Source organism: Protopterus annectens, chromosome 1.part2, assembly GCF_019279795.1.
Source record: "Protopterus annectens isolate FY-2018-M chromosome 1.part2, PAN1.0, whole genome shotgun sequence".
Taxonomy (NCBI): Eukaryota; Metazoa; Chordata; order Ceratodontiformes; family Protopteridae; genus Protopterus; species Protopterus annectens.
The window spans coordinates 1,021,988,684-1,021,991,183 of NC_056727.1; the positions used below are offsets into that span (position 1 = coordinate 1,021,988,684).

The 2,500-nt window shown below is 33.2% G+C and overlaps 1 protein-coding gene across 1 annotated transcript in view; it reads right to left on the minus strand.

Annotated features, from left to right (window-relative positions):
* The window catches only part of LOC122792225 (CUB and sushi domain-containing protein 1-like), a 3,080,606-nt gene that overhangs the window by 2,933,315 nt on the left and 144,791 nt on the right, over positions 1-2,500 (minus strand). Inside the window, exon 4 of the mRNA XM_044059969.1 lies at positions 1,955-2,079. Coding sequence (XP_043915904.1) covers positions 1,955-2,079 — 125 coding nt within the window. The remainder of the gene's footprint in view (positions 1-1,954; positions 2,080-2,500) is intronic.

The window sequence follows — 2,500 nt, forward strand, 5'->3', positions numbered from 1 at the left end:
TGACTCACTGTGGCTATGCATGGGGAAGTCCAGAGTTTTAGAATAAAGCATAATGAGAGGCAGCAAGCAGTTAAATCACTTGAACCGTTTTTTTTTTTTAATTTTCACTACTTTCCTCTCCCAGGAACTCCACTGGCATTATTGACCATTAAGAACAGCCGACTGCTATAATTTCAATTGCTTAATGCCATCCAATCCACATAAAGCAATTCAAAAGTAATTTGGGTGAATGGATGGGAGGCACCAAATTCATTCCCAGTTTAGTACGTATGTCCCTCACAGATAAGGGCAAAAGTCCCATCATATCCATGTTCTGCTTGCCTCTGGGTTATTCATAATCAAAATATTTGGGTTCAAAACGACTCTGGTAATGGAAGACTGGGCTTAAGATCCTCACAGATAAATATCCTAGTAAGTACCTATGAACTTATGAATCTGTAAGTCTCTGCAACTCTGTCATCATATATGTCAGCTTAGTCTTTATTCATTCATGCCTAGTTGTTTATATCTCTCATTGTCTCTCTTTTTCCCTTATCTATCTATACATCTAGTTATGTCTATCTAGCTATCAATATGTCTTTTCATTTGTTGACATCATAACTGTGTTTTTTAGTCTTTCATCTCCTAAATCATTCCTGAAATGATCACTGTTTTGTCCAGTGTGCTTACACAATTAATTGAAATCGATCTAGTCATCCAAGCAACATTTGTTTATATTCCCCACCAGACAAAAACAACAGTATAATACAGGGTCGAAGACTATGTTTCCAGTTGTGGAACAAAGCCACCATGAAGACAGAGGCTTTGCTATTTGTACCATTTAGTAACATAACTGATTCGGAGGTGGCCACACATCTATAAAATCAGGATTTCCCTGCAAGGAACTGCAACAAACACAGTACATTTCACATTCTTCAATTTTTTTTTTGTATAAGTGTAATTTAAGCACATATTTCTATATTAGCAATCCATATGAGCAGATAAACCAACTCATTGTATAGCACTCTTGTAAGGAAATCAAATATAATATTGCTACTACAATATATTTTATGTAATTATTGATGAAAGAAGGGTTATTTGACCAAGCAGTTCACTTATAAATGTAAAACTGCATCAACAATTGTATAGTAATAAACGTGCATATGCTAATATGTACATGCATGAATAAAATGACACATATTTACATATAATTAAAATTTTCCAATAGGTTCTGTTTCAGTTTTACACAAAAACTTGCTAATCACTCAATAAGACAGATATGATTGCTGGTATGAATAGAAAATTACTTGGAAGCCCGTGATCAAGGAATAAATCAACTGCATTAAATTTCTGCTTAATACAGTACTAAGTGTTAAAACACGCTATAAGAAAAATTATTTTGTGGATGAAGACTGAAAACTTTATTATGAATTATTTGCTGTGAGTTTCTGTTCAGAATAAAACCATCATAATAATTTGGAAACATACCATCAGTTCTTTGCACACACCATTATATCAGCTGCACATGTCAAAACTCGTCAATTGAATCATAGCATAGCTGCTCAAGTGTGCACACATTACTATCAGGGTATAAAGGGTAAATGAATTCATTTGGACATATTATTATTAGGGCATAAAGGATAAAATTATTTAATTATCTCATAGAAAGCTCAGTAGAAGAAGAGACTGTGACTGACAGAAACACAAATGTGGTTCTTAAGTTCTTCAAGGCAGTAATGGTAGCTTTAACATCTCATAGTCTCACAGCAGCTCAAAACAGAGCAATTTATTAATGGTAATTTCAGTCATTTAGTAATAGTTTTCTATGATTAATGTGTTCACACTGTCTAAAAGTTAAAGAAAGAAGGCACATGAAAAAAGACAAATGACAGAGTCAAGAAAATTATGGTTAAGAGTCATTTGAAGGTGAACCATTGCATTTGTGGCTGTGAGGAAATTGTAGGTAATTTCTCACCTCTACAGATTGGCCTATGGTCACTCCATGCAGCAAAGGTGTCACTCACTTTCATGCAGGTAATACTTCTTGAACCTTGTAAATTATAGCCTTCATCGCAGGAGAACTGTACACTGGAGCCTAACCTAAATAAATAAATAAATAAATATATACGTAAATAAAAAATGCATGCTTTGTATCACTAATATTAATAAGAGAACCTGTATTTATTTAAGAGAAACTCACAAACTGTTTAAAACAAAAGCACCAAAGCAAAAAACAGAGACGGAGCGGTAAAACACAGACTGAGATATTTAATTAGCGCTTTCGGAAAGGCTAGTACCTCTCCTTCTTCAGACATACAACGTAACAATTAAACACTATTTAATATAAAAAAGCTTTTTTATACAATTAAACAATTAAACACTATTTAATATAAAAATGCTTTTTTATATTAAATAGTGTTTAATTGTTACGTTGTATGTCTGAAGAAGGAGAGGTACTAGCCTTTCTGAAAGCGCTAATTAAATATCTCAGTCTATGTTTTACTGCTCTGTCTCTGTTTTT